This window comes from Mytilus galloprovincialis, chromosome 1, assembly GCF_965363235.1.
Source record: "Mytilus galloprovincialis chromosome 1, xbMytGall1.hap1.1, whole genome shotgun sequence".
Taxonomy (NCBI): domain Eukaryota; kingdom Metazoa; phylum Mollusca; class Bivalvia; order Mytilida; family Mytilidae; genus Mytilus; species Mytilus galloprovincialis.
The window spans coordinates 129,775,415-129,791,317 of record NC_134838.1 but is presented as its reverse complement, the minus strand read 5'-3'; the positions used below and the strand labels follow the sequence as shown (position 1 = coordinate 129,791,317).

General features: G+C 31.5%; 1 protein-coding gene across 4 annotated transcripts in view; it reads left to right on the top strand.

The window, feature by feature from the left end:
• The window catches only part of LOC143059175 (transient receptor potential cation channel subfamily A member 1-like), a 55,252-nt gene that overhangs the window by 26,886 nt on the left and 12,463 nt on the right, over positions 1-15,903 (top strand). For 3 of the 4 annotated variants that reach the window (XM_076232681.1, XM_076232670.1, XM_076232675.1), the window contains 15 exons: positions 3,063-3,219; positions 5,790-5,965; positions 6,944-7,051; positions 7,800-7,908; positions 8,261-8,358; positions 10,486-10,533; positions 10,716-10,904; positions 11,396-11,596; positions 11,834-11,997; positions 12,414-12,578; positions 13,006-13,120; positions 13,534-13,700; positions 14,105-14,186; positions 14,460-14,534; positions 15,201-15,296. In XM_076232681.1, the coding sequence (XP_076088796.1) occupies positions 3,063-3,219; positions 5,790-5,965; positions 6,944-7,051; positions 7,800-7,908; positions 8,261-8,358; positions 10,486-10,533; positions 10,716-10,904; positions 11,396-11,596; positions 11,834-11,997; positions 12,414-12,578; positions 13,006-13,120; positions 13,534-13,700; positions 14,105-14,186; positions 14,460-14,534; positions 15,201-15,296 (1,950 nt within the window). Of the gene's footprint in view, positions 1-3,062; positions 3,220-4,928; positions 5,083-5,789; positions 5,966-6,943; positions 7,052-7,799; positions 7,909-8,260; positions 8,359-10,485; positions 10,534-10,715; positions 10,905-11,395; positions 11,597-11,833; positions 11,998-12,413; positions 12,579-13,005; positions 13,121-13,533; positions 13,701-14,104; positions 14,187-14,459; positions 14,535-15,200; positions 15,297-15,903 lie in introns of those variants that run through there. The other variant, XM_076232686.1, reaches the window with a different exon arrangement.

Genomic DNA, 15,903 nt, shown 5'->3' with positions numbered 1-15,903 from the left:
TTCAAACATGAAGCAACACCCTGTTTTGTTCTCTTCTCAAGAAATAATCAATAAGCATCACATTAAAAGTTTTTTGTCATGTTTTTGATTTGAACTTTTCCATTAATTTCCACTCATCTAATAATCGCCGAATAATGAGAGGAAACAAATGGTACCACGTTCTTTGAACCAGATACACATTATTACCATAAATGTCTCTTCGGTGTATATGTTCAAGACTGATATGGAGATGTGAAGAGATATATTGTTGCCTGAATTTACCGTTGTGTTTTGTTTTTTTATTGTGAAGTAATTGCTATTCGAAGTAGTTTTTGCTTTAACAACATGAATACTGAAAAAATGTACAAATTTTGTAGCAAGTATTCACTAATCATTCGTAACAGACCTGAAGCCTATTCGCTCAACGAATTTCATAAAACGAAATACACAAATATAAATCAGCAGACCGAGTCTTCAATAAATCGGATGATGCTCGTGTTACAAGAACGAGAAAAGGGAAAGACATTTTGTAATGAAATGAAATCTGAAGTTGACTGTTTGATAACGTTTATGTCTTTATTAAGATGTACTGTATGCAATGCATGTAATTAATTTTTCACCAAACGAAAAATATATGCACTTCTCGAAACGTGTTTCTGTAAAAAATAGAAATTATTTTGTCAAACGAATTCTTTAATTAATTAAAAACTTAATATCCCAAAACATTTGTTTATTTGACAATTATTTGCTATTTTTAACAAAACAGTAGTTGACCTGAATAGTTTTACACCAGGGTATTTGATTGTTGGATCACTTCACGTATCAGAAACCGTCATTAGTTTTTAGACAATGCATTGTAAAATTATGTGTTTGCTTGCTTAGAGTATGATTACTATCGGGAGGGTAATAGAACCTCAGATGTAATGTCTAGTAATAGTTCTCTGTGATTTTAATTATCGGGAGGGCAATAGAACATCAAATATAATGTCTAGTAATAGTTTTCTGTGAATTTATCTATCGGGAGGGTAATAGAACCTCAGATGTTGAGTCTCGTAATAGTTATCTGTGTGCACAACTAATTGTTTTCTTTTTCAATCAATTGGAGATGAAAACTCAAAGTACTTCCAATTATGTTTAAAATTTTGCAATTAAGAAATCGATCAAAAGCAATACAATATTTTATAACCGCTACCTATTATTATTTGACTTTTTAAATTGATTTCTGGAGTTTGGCCAAGTATTTTTTTAAGGAATTAATTCAATAGTTAATTCGAAACTGACTGGACGTAAATATGAAATTTAAAAATCGAGATGACAGTAAAATACATCCAATGGTACCAGTTATATATGATCAACATTCACATCTTAAGGTAGGAAACCACTCAAATTAACATGAGATAATTCAAGTAGGTAAAACCATGGGAGATAATTCAAGTAGGTAATACCATGGGAGATAATTCAAGTAGGTAAAACCATGGGAGATAATTCAAGAAGGTAATACCATGGAAGATAATTCAAGAAGGTAAAACCATGGGAGATAATTCAAGTAGGTAATACCATGAGAGATAATTCAATTAGGTAATACCAAGGGAGATAATTCAAGTAGGTTAAACCAAGGGAGATAATTGAAATAAGTAATACCAAGAGAGATAATTCAAGTAGGTTAAACCATGGGAGATAATTCAAGAAGATAATACCATGGGAGATAATTCAAGTAGGTAAAACTGTAGGAGATAATTCAAGTAGGTAATAACATGGGAGATAATTCAAGTAGGTAATACCAAGGGAGATAATTAAAATAGGTAATACCAAGGGAGATAATAAAAGTAGGTGATGCCACGGGAGATAATTCAAGTAGGTAATACCATGGGAGATAATTCAAGTAGGCAATACCATGACAGATAATTCAAGTAGGTAATACCATGGGAGACAATTCAAGTAGGTAATTCCATGGGAGATTATTCAAGTAAGTAATACCATGGGAGATGATTCAAGTAAGGAATTCCATGGGAGATAATTCAAATAGGTAATACCATGGGAGATAGTTCAAGTAGGTAATACCATGGGAGATAATTCAAGTAGGTTGTACCATGGGAGATAATTCAATTAAGTTATACCATAGGAGATAATTCAAGTAAACAATACCATGGGAGATAATTCAAGTAGGTAATACCATAGGATCATTATTTTAGGTTAACGTGTTAACTCACATCTCAAATTCTATAAAATGCGATGGATAACCATTGAACATTTATATTGCCATTTAACATAATTCAGGTTGAAATACTTAGTTAGGTATAAATACATCAACAGATGATAAACTATCACATCTATAGCGCGTGATTCGGGTAGGAATACCAAAAACAAATGACCAGAATTCAGATCTTCATGTTGGTTGACATTGGCAGGAAATGATTCAATTTAGGATGGGTAACATTAATGATTTAATCTTGACACAAGATGTATCCAATGGCCTACACTCATTAAGATAAAGATCGGTTGTATCAAACATAAGTGAAATAATAACATGCGTTAGGAACGTAATTTCCGCTGGTAAACCATTAATACAACTATGCATTAGAATCTTTCAGCTGGTAAATATTAGAGATCTTTAACAAAGAGTCGCTCACTAAAATTCAAGTAGTGTCAACTTCCACCATATGTCTTATTTTAAAATCATTAGTTTATATAAAAATGTTTTCTACATAAAAAAAAAAACCAATTGTTGAATAAACTTCTAAATTTACAGATTGGGTACTAGCTCTCTTTAAAGTTATATATCCTTATTAGACACTCAAACCCAAATATTTGAAAGGCAAGAAAGTTGGCGATGCAAATAAATGATGAGCTTTTGTCCATAAGGAATACAATAATTAATAGCACAATCTTCATAGGGTCAGCTGTGCTTGAGCGACTAGAGCATTATATCTTAGTAATGTCTTGTAACCAACGGCGAGTGTAAGACAAGGATGTTATATACCACATAAGTACTAAAGCACTCTATAATTAGCTGATCAAACCCTCGGGGACAATAAACATCATTATCATACATCTTTTTATAGAATGGATATATTCTTTTATAGGCAGCATCAAAAGGGAAACAACAGGAATTCCAGAGATTGTACGTAGAGAATCCTGAGAGACTCCATATACAAGACAGCAATGGTAACACCGCACTTCACCACGCCTCCATTAATGGTCACCTACATATTGTAGACTTCATCATACAACACGATGGGGGTAAGATCTTAATATATACTCGTAAACACACAAGGTATATTTATTATTACTTAACCACGCCTCCATTAATGAACACTTACATATTGTAGACTTTATCTTACAACATGATGGGGGTAAGTGTGAGCCAAAATTTGTTCCTGTGAAAAAAGTTCCACTGGAACTAATTTCACTGAAAATATGTTCTGGGATAACTTTTTCACAAACAATTTCTATATAATTTGTTCCATCTCTTTGAAATAAGTTCCACACTTTACCTGGTGAAAAAAGTTCTGGGTTTGTGAAATTTGTTCCTTACCTAGTGAAATAAGTTCCTGTTTTGTGAGATTTGTTCCTTGCTTGGTGAAATAAGTTCTGGATTTGTGAGATTTGTTCCTAAACTGGTGAAATAAGTTCCTTGTCTGTGAAATATGTTCCACTGGTTAAACAAGTCATTGTTTAATCATACGTTTTTTGATTGAGTTAAGTCTACCAATTGATATTTTATCGTATGTTTTTCTTTGTTGTGAAGTTATGCTATTGTTTCAGAAAAAGGGAGAAGGTTTGGATCCATTAAAACGTTTAATCCCGCTGCAAATGTTTGCACCTGTCCTAAGTCAGGAATCTGATGTACAGTAGTTGTCGTTTGTTTATGTAATATATACGTGTTTCTCGTTTCTCGTTTTGTTTATATAGATTAGACCGTTGGTTTTCCCGTTTGAATGGTTTTACACTAGTAATTTTGGGGCCCTTTATAGCTTGTTGTTCGGTGTGAGCCAAGGCTCCGTGTTGAAGGCCGTACTTTAACCTATAATGGTTTACTTTTTAAATTGTTATTTGTATGGAGAGTTGTCTCATTGGCACTCACACCACATCTTCCTATATCTATATCTTATATACTGAGCACTTGTCATCAGTGACTTTAAAGTCATTATGAAAAACATGTATTATATCGATAATTTAATGAATAAAAAGTGTAAACATCCAATTTGGATCATTTGGAGTGAAACAAAAATTTCATAACATACTCAATTAATAATACTAAAAATGACACTTGCGAACAAGGAAAGAGTAGAATAAGAAATATTAATAAGTCATTCCGAAAAAAGGTATTACAGTTAAAGGTGAACATTTGTACTAAATTGAAGAAGACAAAGTGACTGATCAATTATATTAAAAGACATATAAAAGAATCAAAAGACACTCTTCTGAAACTGTGCAATGACCTTAGCTAAGTACGTGTATGATTAGAACACCCATGACAGATCAACGGAAAACAAGGAGGTCGAATACCATATAAATGATAAAACATGGCTACAAATTATGATACATTATCATCGCTTTTATTTCTTATCTTCATCCTACAGTCATGCCTTCGATTGCAAATGTACCCCATGCAAGCACAGTACAGCATCCAGCTTGCATTATAATCTTTAAGTGTAACAAGAAAATATTTCGCTGTGCAATATGTTAAAGGTACTTTTCTGTGAAATAGGTTCGTATTCATTGATTTCCATAAAATACCTTCTTTCAAAACTAATTTCACAGGAACTTATTTCACTCTTTTTTTTCTCAAATTTTAATATTGGAACAAAACTCATGGAGCTGTGATTTTTGTTCCGGAACCTATTTCACATTTGGTAAAAAACAATAGTTCCGAAACAAATTGTATAGTGCTGGAACATATTTTCTGTGATATAAGTTCCGCCAGAACATATTTACTATGATATTTGTTCCTGGCATAACAAATGTCATGCCGGAACACATTTTTTGTAACAAAAGATCTTATATACTATTACACCCACATCGTATATCTATTATTATTTCCCAACGCCTTAACCAATGGACACCTACATATCGTAGACTTTATCATACAACACGATGGGGGTAAGGATATATATATATATAATTGAGGATCACCTCCGGGTGCAGGATTTTCTCGATGCGTTGAAGACCCTTTGGTGAACTTCTGTTGTCTGTTCTATGATCGAGTTGTTGTCTCTTTGACATATTCCCCATTTCCATTCTCAATTTTATCGCAAACACTCAAAATATATTTATTTTCTAAGATTCTTTCGTCATTTGTATATCGTCTTATGCATTTGAGTTTATCAGCAGAATTGTTTAAAAGAGTGTTATTGAATTTTCATTTCTTTCAAAGGATTGCTAGCTATATCAGAGGTGCGCTAACCAACAAAAACACATCCGAAATGTTGTAGATGTAATAAAAGAAGAGTGTGGTATGATTGTTAATGATACAAATTTCCACCATAGACCAAAATTATATAGAGGTTTCAACTAGTATCACTGTGTGACCTTCTTCAAGGAGCAAAACCCACACAAGTCATCAAATGACAAATTCAAACAAGAAAACTAACAGCCTGTTTTATGTACAGAGCAATATATTCACACACAATTTGATAATTTGTAAAAGAACGGAATTATGGGCTCCTGACTTGTCACAGATAGTATGTTCATCGAAAGATCCTCTTTTTAGTTTATTAATTTCTTCTTTCTAATAATTGACAATTAAAACCTTTTTGTTATATTAGTCTGAAAAAACAATACAGAAATTTTACGTTATCTAATTACAGATATAAACGCTATAAACAGCAGTGGTGACACACCCCTACATGAAGCAGTTAGGCATGAACAAACCATTATAATAGACTTTCTTCTGAAAAATGAAGCAGATTCGTCCATTCTCAATGACCTTCAGATGGCACCTATACATCTAGCCATCGATTCTGATTCGCTCAAATCATTAGAGGTATATATTATCATATAAGATCAACTGCACTTTCTATTGGTCCGAAGTTGGATAAATAATATAACTCTTGTAACTAATCCAGAGAGTATATATAATAGAATGTCAATTACAATGAAGTTAGAGATTTAATTTAGGAAACCTTATTTGATTCTAACAAAAGCGTAAAAAATCATTCCAAACTTTTATCTTTAAAATAAAAATTCAGGTTTTATTAATGTCCAAACTAGTTCGTTCTCTTTTTTATTTTGAGATTGGTATCGCATCATAATTACAGTTATTTTTATACACTTGTTGTAAAGAAGATCAAAATCTTTAGTACACTGATAAAATCATTGTACGCTTGGTGGATAACAATTAATATTAATTAACAAAAAACACCGAGAGTTATCAAAATAGAACGTTGTTTTAATAACTTAATTGAAAAAAAAAATATATAACAAACCATATGTAAATGTTTGAACATTAGAAAATCGAAAATCAAAGAAAAAAAAAAAAAAAGCTTTTATGGATGAGATAATATAACAGTTAAGGACACCAAGCTATACAGGGACAGATTTATTTGTATAACATTGGTCGGGTGACTCATTTATATTTTACATTATTCAGTGTTGTCTGTGTTCATAGTTCTATTTTATGATATATCACACTGAAGACATTGTTTTCATTTGAAAACACCATCATCTTTTTATCTTTTGGTATTACTTTTGTTTAAGCTGTATAATGCTTGTTAGATAAATTGTTAGACCTTTTCGTGATTTCCAGACTTCCCAATAACCATGACAGTAGGTGCTCTTTGCTAAACTTTATAATGATTTATTTTGAGAAATTTGTTTTTAATATCAGATCTTGTACCTGTCTTTTGATGGAGGTACTTGCGTCAGTAAACAGTATTAATCCACAATACGATACAACATTGGGGTCACAGTAAATATCACATTAGCAATGCCTTCTTAACGTTTTCAAATCATATTATTTTAGGCTTTATTAAAACATAAAAGTGTCAACGTTAAACTAGCTGGCGAATCTGGATTTACACCCCTCCATTACTGTGCATATAGAGACAGAGCGGAAGGTGCTAAACTATTGGTAAGTTTGTAGAAAGAGAAAACAAGCGAAACAGAATTATTAAAGAACACAGTATAGATTATATGTCAGGATTTAACAAACTGCGATTACGATAGGATGGACTATGCCAATATGTTGCCTGATCTCAGTTATGGTACTGAGTAGAAATCACAAATATTGTTCTATTTGTATATGCTAATATAGTATTTAAATAGTTTCAAAGGCAGCAATGTACCGCCCTCGTGGAAAGCTCTATTCGGAATTCGAAGTTTCCTTGTCTGTTTCGGCTATACCAATTGCCTTTTTTTTGGATGTATCAGCTGTCCAACATTTGTAAATGTTTTGGCATTTCAAAAATTTTGAACTCTAACATCACAAAAGAGACATTAATCGTTGAAATGCGCATCTGGTGCAATGCCATTGGTACGGATAATGTTTCATGCTAATTTTAGACTTGACTGCTTCTTTAAAGTCCAAAAGTGCAATTTGAGCAGCTAGATATGGTATACAAGCCTCTCCATTGTTAAAGTCCCACTCTGTTCATTATCTGTCAATCATAACGTTTACGCTGTTAGCGTATTATGTCTTCTTGTAATTTAACAAATAACATGTAGTATCTGTAAACAATATTGCTATGTTTGACAGGTCTGTAATCTACTGACGAGAAGGCTGTCGTAAATTAGGTATAGGAGGCAGAACTCGATTGAACGTCAATTCTGCCATATCATTAAATCATGCTTTTTCCATTTTATCTCTATCATCGTTTTAGCTCAAACATGGAGCCAAACCCTGTATGAAGTGTAACCATGGATACTATCCTATTCATATTGCTGCACGAGCGGCTGCTGCTACCACACTAGATGTGATAATAAAATATGGTATGTAGGCTGTTTTACTTACTTTACTTAACAGAACTAGTATAGTCGTTTTTAAGATAAATTAAAAAAAAAATGCAATACACATGAAATTACATACAGTTGTTAACAGAATGATATTGTTTTCTATTTAAATCCATTTTTATAAATTCTTAACCTCGTCCACTTTCTGTTTCCTTTTTAAAAAATATTTGCCTTGTTAACACTGATTCTCTTATTCCTTACTTTATGTATTATCGTACTGTTTTTCAAAGTAATAAATCCAACTTTAGAAATAATATAAAAATTAAAATAGATGAAGTTGAAGTTTAACATGGTATGTTTGAGTGAAAAAGATACTTGCATATGATTACAGTTGAAGCACTAGGTTACACAAGAGCTGAAGTTCTGTCATTTGAAGATAAAGAAAATAATACAGCCTTGCATTCATCTGTTAATAGCGGTAACCCTGAGGTAAATATAACTTGGTTAGGAATTCGTCAATAGTGCTTACTCATATATGGTTATATATCTGTTAACAGTGCTTTACTCGGGGTTTAAATATTATATGGTTAGGTATTTATTAATAGTGTTTACTCTGAAGGAAAATATGATTTGGTTAGGTATTTATCAATAGTGTTTACTCTGGAGGAAAATATGATTTGGTTCCTTACTCTGGAGGAAAATATGATTTGGTTAGGTATTTATCAATAGTGTTTACTTTGGAGGAAAATATGATTTAGTTAGATATTTATCAATAGTGTTTACTCTGGAGGAAAATAGGATTTGGTTAGGTATTTATCAATAGTGTTTACTCTGGAGGAAAATATAATTTGGTTAGGTATTTATCAATAGTGTTTACTCTGGAGGAAAATATGATTTGGTTAGGTATTTATCAATAGTGTTTACTCTGGAGGAAAATATGATTTGGTTAGCTATTTATCATTAGTGTTTACTCTGGAGGAAAATTTGAGTTGGTTAGGTATTTATCAATAGTGTTTACTCTGGAGGAAAATATGAGTTGGTTAGCTATTTATCAATAGTGTTTACTCTGGCGGAAAATATGAGTTGGTTAGGTATTTATCAATAGTGTTTACTCTGGAGGAAAATATGATTTAGTTAGGTATTGATCAATAGTGTTTACTCTGGAGGAAAATTTGAGTTGGTTAGGTATTTATCAATAGTGTTTACTCTGGAAGAAAATATGATTTGGTTATATATCTGTTAACAGTGCTTTACTCTGGAGGAAAATATGATTTGGTTAGGTATTTATCAATAGTGTTTACTCTGGAGGAAAATATAATTTGGTTAGGTATTTATCAATCGTGTTTACTCTGGAGGAAAATATGATTTGGTTATATATCTGTTAACAGTGCTTTACTCTGGAAGAAAATATGATTTGGTTAGGTATTTATCAATAGTGTTTACTCTGGAGGAAAATATAATTTGGTTAGGTATTTATCAATAGTATTTACTCTGGAGGAAAATATGATTTAGTTAGGTATTTATCAATAGTGTTTACTCTGGAGGAAAATATGATTTGGTTAGGTATTTATCAATAGTGTTTACTCTGGAGGAAAATATGATTTGGTTAGCTATTTATCATTAGTGTTTACTCTGGAGGAAAATTTGAGTTGGTTAGGTATTTATCAATAGTGTTTACTCTGGAGGAAAATATGAGTTGGTTAGCTATTTATCAATAGTGTTTACTCTGGAGGAAAATATGAGTTGGTTAGGTATTTATCAATAGTGTTTACTCTGGAGGAAAATATGATTTAGTTAGGTATTGATCAATAGTGTTTACTCTGGAGGAAAATATGATTTGGTTAGGTATTTATCAATAGTGTTTACTCTGGAGGAAAATATGATTTGGTTAGCTATTTATCAATAGTGTTTACTCTGGAGGAAAATTTGAGTTGGTTAGGTATTTATCAATAGTGTTTACTCTGGAGGAAAATATGAGTTGGTTAGGTATTTATCAATAGTGTTTACTCTGGAGGAAAATATGATTTGGTTAGGTATTTATCAATAGTGTTTACTCTGGAGGAAAATTTGATTTGGTTAGGTACATGTATCTGTCAATAGCGGGTTACTATTGTTTGTTGAGCTTCCTGAAAATAGTGGCTATATGTTTAAATAGATTGATAAGAAACAGAAAGCACACCATCTGCTGTTTATTTGTTGTGTCATGAGGACATGTACACATGTATAATAAGGTCCAGGAGAACTATGCACCAGAAGTCAACTGCCCTAAGTATATAGAATAAACTGGTACATAAACACCGTCCTTTCTGTTATAAAACGGTTTATGATTATGGAAGTTGCATACTTCTATGCTACAGTCTAGATATTTAGGACAGTGATTTATATAGTAAGAACTTACTGTTCAAGTTAAAATACAATCTATGTCTCACATGAATTGAGTCAACAGAATTCTGCCGAGTAAAGGCAAAAAACAAACGACAATGCAACATACATAGAAACGAACTTTAAGATAACAATTGACATAAACATAGCTAACTTGGTACAGTAAATTTTAAGACAAAAGTTATTTCTACATCAAGTATAACATATTTTGTGAAGGTATTATTTTATTTGTAGGCTGTTAGAGTATGTTTGAATGCAGGTGCACCAGTAGATGCACAACAAGTATGTATGAATAATCGTTATTTTGTAATATTGTTATATGACATTGTAAATATTTTTAAGTGATCATGACCAAAAAATGCTTCAGCTAAAATAACACAAAATGCATTTGAAAATCAACTTAGAAGAATGACACTCACTATACTACAGAATTTATTTATTTAAATATGAACGTTTTATTTCAGGAAGACAAGTCAACACCGTTACATTTTGCCTGCGCTCAGGGAGGTTTGGAAATGATCAAGATTATGTATGAAATACAGGAAAGTAAATTCTTATCAGCCATGAATACCACTGACATCCTGAAAATGACACCTCTCCATCGGGCTGCTTTGTTTAATCACGTGGGTGTGGTTGAATACCTATTGGACAAGGTAATGTTTTTAATATAATAATATGTGATAAAGGAACTTTAGATAAATTTGAATGCAACGATACAGACTTTGTCTGTTTTTTTTTTCGATTAGCTAGCTATTTTTGTATAAATACTACATGCACGAAACATTAATTTACCTATTTTTGTATCCTACTGCTAGGAAAAGTAAAATAACAAAAATACCGAACTCACAGGAAAATTCAAAACGGAAAGTCCGTAATCAAATGGCAAAATCAAAAGGTCAAGCACATCAAACGAATGGATAACAACTGTTGGTACATGCATTTTCTTTTGTAGAAAAACATATAGACCTTTAAGTTATTTTGCCGATTCGATCGTTTCTGCCTGGTTGTATCTTTAGTCCATACAGTATGGCCCTTGGTGCATTGTGTTCCATGGAACAATTATAACGAGTATGCTAATCTAGAAACAGGATTGTTTTGATACCATATGTCTAAATATATCTAATTATTATCTTCGTTGTTTAAGGGAGCTGATATCAATGCTCTAGATGCTAATGACAGGACTCCATTGTTTGTTGCCGCCTCTAAAGGTGCCTGGAGTACTGTGAACCTGCTGATTAAGAGAGGAGCTAACATAGCATTGAAGGACGAAAAGAGCAGAAACTTCTTACATGTCATAATTAAAGGAGGAGGAAGTCTCAATATGTTTGAAGACGATGTGTTCAAAGTAAGCTAACTCTAACATAGGAAATAAATTCACATTCATTCTGGATAGATATTACATCACAAAGTATCATTTGTGTTAAAATATCTTGAAAAACTAACAAAAAAACCAAACTGGTTACCTTATTGGTTGGAAGAAGAGTAATAGACAAGCATGGGAAAGCCTATTCTAGTTTTTAACTATGCATTTTGTTAATTATTCTTTCTTAAAACAATCTAACTTTTATTAAACTTATTTCAGAATGTGAAGAATCTCCTGAACGAGACGGATGACATTGGATGTACGCCCCTTCATTATGCCACACGTGAGGGACAACTGAATGCCATTGATACCTTGATCAGCATGGGGGCACTATTAAACCCCAAAAATAAAATGAAGCAATCACCTCTCCACTTTGCAGCAAGGTAAATCATAATAATTATGTTATACTTACTATAATCTTTGGAAGTAATACATTTTTAAAAACCTTGTGCAAGTTAAAGGAAATTTACAAATACATTTATCTTAAAATGCCTTCACAATGTTTTAACCTGAGTCATCAAAATGCTCTTGATTTACTTTCAAATTAATGTTATTTCACATTTTTATAAATAATTTTCCGTGTCTGGCTTTGGCATCACTCTTCGTTTCTTTGTTTTTGTTTTATCACCTATTCAAATATTGAATAGTATTACGTTAATCGTTTTTGGATTTTTAAAATGGATTGCCACGAAGATCAAAGAAGACAATTTATTGTTGAAATGTGCTTCTGGTGCATACAAATAGGTTCTTATATACCCAGTGTGTTTTCTATATTCTATTTATATCCTCTTGGTTACAGATATGGACGTTATAATACATGTAAACGTTTGCTGAACAGTAAAGACGGACCAGGGATTATCAATGAGGTGGATGAAGACGGAAGTACAGCACTTCATCATGCTGCTAAAAATGGACATGTTAAAATCATCACATTACTGATGCAAAGAGGAGCATATGTTACTAAGTATGTCTAGAAGGATTGGATATAATGAGTAGAACAAAAACTACTGATTTGTAAAAATTTTAAGAATTCAAATATTTCTTCCAGCTTTTATATGAAATTTTGCAATAAATTTACTAATGCTATCAATACTCGCTTTGTCCTGGTTAAAAAAGTATCACATGTTTAATGCTTTTCATAAAATAAGACTTAAAAGTTTTTTCTACTAACAGTTTTACAAAAAGTGGATGATGATATTTTAAAACCTGCATGCAAAAATGTCTGTAACCATCAAACCTGCACTTATTTAACATGTAACGAAAGGTATAGATAATGCATTACTATGTTCTGTAAATAAGTACTAAAACAATATTTGAAATACTCTACAACTTATTGTTAAGGAAAAAGTAAAAACTGATCATTGAATAAAAATTAAATCTTTCTTTCATAGGGACCATGAGGGTAACACACCTCTTCACATGGCTGTCATACATGGACACACTAGAAGTATGAGATGTATCCTGAATGTCCATGGTAACCTACTTGATTCTCAAAACAATGATGGGGTAAGATGTATTTGTGATAATAAGAAAAAAAACGAAATTCAGGACACTAACCAATGGGATCCTTTCAATAATTAACCATCAAACCTATAGACAAGGATGTGAAGGAATTCAGGTCACAGTACGACATCAACAATGAGCAGATTTTTTCTTGTTTTGACATTTGACAAACACTAATAAAAAATAAGAAAACTGGACATCATACATGGATTGTCGACATAACTTATTGTAGCAACATTTAAGGAGTGCTTGGTTGTGTAATATATACCTCCCAGCTGTTACGATATTCCATGATTTGTATTTCCTATCAGGATGTCTTTGAGAGAAAATTTACGAAGGGATGATTTCTACTTCACCATTTGGAACTCTTGGTTTTAAATTGTGTCTGAATAAGTGGAATATATTTTTTTTTATAGAATACAGCTCTACATGTAGCTTGTCAAGTTGGACAAGTACCGGCAGTTACACTTCTAATGAACGCTGACGCTAAGTTTTCGCTAAATGGAAATGGCGGAACATTTTTTGATCTGGCGATTGACAACAAACACACAGACGTTGCAACTGCTATAGTAAAACATAACAGGTAATAACATTTTGTTGAAACGTAGTTGGAATATGTAACTGTACTAAATATGGTTTATATTGTTTTTTATGATCCGGATATATAAATATTTTGGCATAAAACAAAATTGAAGAGAAATGTATTGTCGAAATGCGAATTTTGTTCATTAAAGTTGTTACATTTTTATATTATTTCAGAGGATATTTTTCCAATACTCGCATATAAAATCTGTTAACACACTGTTCATTGTATAACGTAGAAGTATTTTATTTTATATATCGATGTTTGCATTGCTATGAAAAAGCGAGGTTACAATTAATTTTCATATTTGACCTTGCTGATGACAAATTATCTGTCTTTATTATAACAGTACTGTAATAGTATATTATGCTTTATATCTACATTTTGATTAACTCTATTAACAGATGGATTGAAGTATTGCACACATCTTCAGACGCAGGTTGTGGTATGAGCCGTTTGATAGAACATTTGCCAGACGTTGGCATGGTATTTGTTTTTCTTTTCTGGAATATTATAATGGAAATATTAACAATTGAAAGTTTTTCAAACACAAATATTGTCTTTTAATTAACTATAAACTATGAAGTCTTAACTATAAAAGCAAAGATAACTTTGATTATCCTTTTTATTAATTTAAAAAAAAATATTATCTTTAGAAGACACATTATGAGTAATATATCATTGAAAATCTTACAGTTTTAATCACATTAGATATAAAAAATAATGTTGAAAGTGAATACAAAATGGATTTTACTCCAGGTTGTGTTGGACAACTGTCAAAAGGATTCCAAAACAGATGAGAAAACTGGAGGTTGTAAAGTCAGAAATTCCTACGTAAGCATTAGTTTATACTGCAAATACTGGTACAATGATATACAGAAAATTTTAATTAAGTATGAATAATCATGAATGTTTATAACTTTGTTTTATGATATCATTTCTAACTTTCTATTCATAGGACTTTGTATTTTGGTGATTTTAATTATAAAAATAAAAGTGTTTTTTGAAGTTTTTTGTCTCTAATCCACCAGATGAAGGTTCATCAAGAGTAGTCGTCGTGTTCACTGAATATGGTTATATTTCATCATATTAGAATCACTGTCTTTTCTAAAGTGAAATTCTGCTTCATATTTTTGGTCATTACTTTTACAAAATAACGCAAAATTGTAGGCATTCGTTTTAACCACTGAAATCTGCATCCCTTGTGTTACTAATGGCCTACTTAAATCAGGTACCCATGGATTATTTCTAAAGGTAAAAATATCAAATAAATAGAGGTTCCAAGAGCCCTAGTTTTACTTTAATATATTTTCCACAACAAATTGAAAATGTAAATCAGTAGAAAAAAATGTTTTCAATATGGATTAAGCAGATAATATGGATATATGTGGTCTAATAAATTCGTTTTCTTTTTCAATATTTATAAATGGTTAAAACGTTTAATATATGCAAATAATGAGCAAAGTCTTTTTTAACTATGGTTGTTATGTTGTTTTTTAGATTGATTATGATTTCCAATTTCTCCAGTGTCCATACACTTATACCAAAGCAAAACAAAATCCAGGAGAAGAAGTTCTGCCAATGTATGCGTTAAATGTATGTATTTCTTGAACTTCACGAAGACCATTTTGTCTCGTGCTTTTAAATTTTCAGTGCTTTTTATTGTAAGTTTTATGAATTATTTTCTCATTGTTAGTATTTTTGAAGAAACAACCGTGTTCAAATCGGTTCATTTATGTAGGATAGTTGTCTGTGTTTTTACCTGTTTACAAGAAGAATATGATATAATACTACTGAAATGTTTTTAAAACAATGTGTGTAAACGAATTTTTGAATGTATAAAAAACTTCTGTTATTATGTTTTTTGTTATCAAATCGTTGGATGTTTCGTCCCCGAGGGTATCACCAGCCCAGTAGTCAACACTTCGGTGTTGACATGAATATCAATAATGTGGTCATTTTAATAAATTTCCTGTTACAAAAGTTTGAATTGTACGAAAAACTAATGATTTTCTTATCTGGTCATTTTAATAAATTTCCTGTTACAAAAGTTTGAATTGTACGAAAAACTAAGGATTTTCTTATCCCAGGCATAGATTACCTTAGCCGTATTTGGCACAACTTTTTGGAATTTTGGATCCTCAATGCTCTTCAACTTTGTACTTGTTTGGCTTTATTAATATTTTGATATGAGCGTCACTGA